The 290-nt window shown below is 58.6% G+C and overlaps 1 protein-coding gene across 1 annotated transcript; it reads right to left on the bottom strand.

The window, feature by feature from the left end:
• Window positions 1–6: 6 nt before the first annotated feature.
• LOC107734653 (cortexin-2-like) lies at window positions 7–251 on the bottom strand (the record flags this gene model as incomplete). The annotated part of the gene is made up of 1 exon (XM_016546627.1): window positions 7–251. A coding segment is annotated over exon 1 (245 nt), but the record flags the coding sequence as incomplete, so codon positions are not given.
• Window positions 252–290: the final 39 nt, after the last annotated feature.

Below are 290 nucleotides of genomic sequence, written 5' to 3'. Positions count from 1 at the left end.
TCGAACTGTCCCCTCTCCAATCCGTCTTTAGGATCAGACCACGATGAGGACGGCATGCTGCTGTAGGGGTCCAGGAGAATCCGGAAACACCGCACCAGCAGGAACACCAAAAACAGCAGCAGGAGTCCCACGAAACAAAGCGCCGTGATCTGCTCTGTGTCCGGAGCCAGCAGGAGCCCCGCCGTGGCCCCGGGGCCCGAGACAGGAGCCAGAGACTGCAGCTCGTACTCCATCAGAGGGCTTTCACTCATCTTCTCAGTTCAGAGATGAAACGAGTCCGGTTTCTGAGG

This window comes from Sinocyclocheilus rhinocerous, unplaced genomic scaffold (genome assembly GCF_001515625.1).
Source record: "Sinocyclocheilus rhinocerous isolate Xijiao unplaced genomic scaffold, SAMN03320098_v1.1 C34691175, whole genome shotgun sequence".
Lineage (NCBI taxonomy): Eukaryota > Metazoa > Chordata > Actinopteri > Cypriniformes > Cyprinidae > Sinocyclocheilus > Sinocyclocheilus rhinocerous.
The sequence above is the reverse complement of the archived record's forward strand: the minus strand, read 5'-3'. Positions and strand labels throughout refer to the sequence as shown.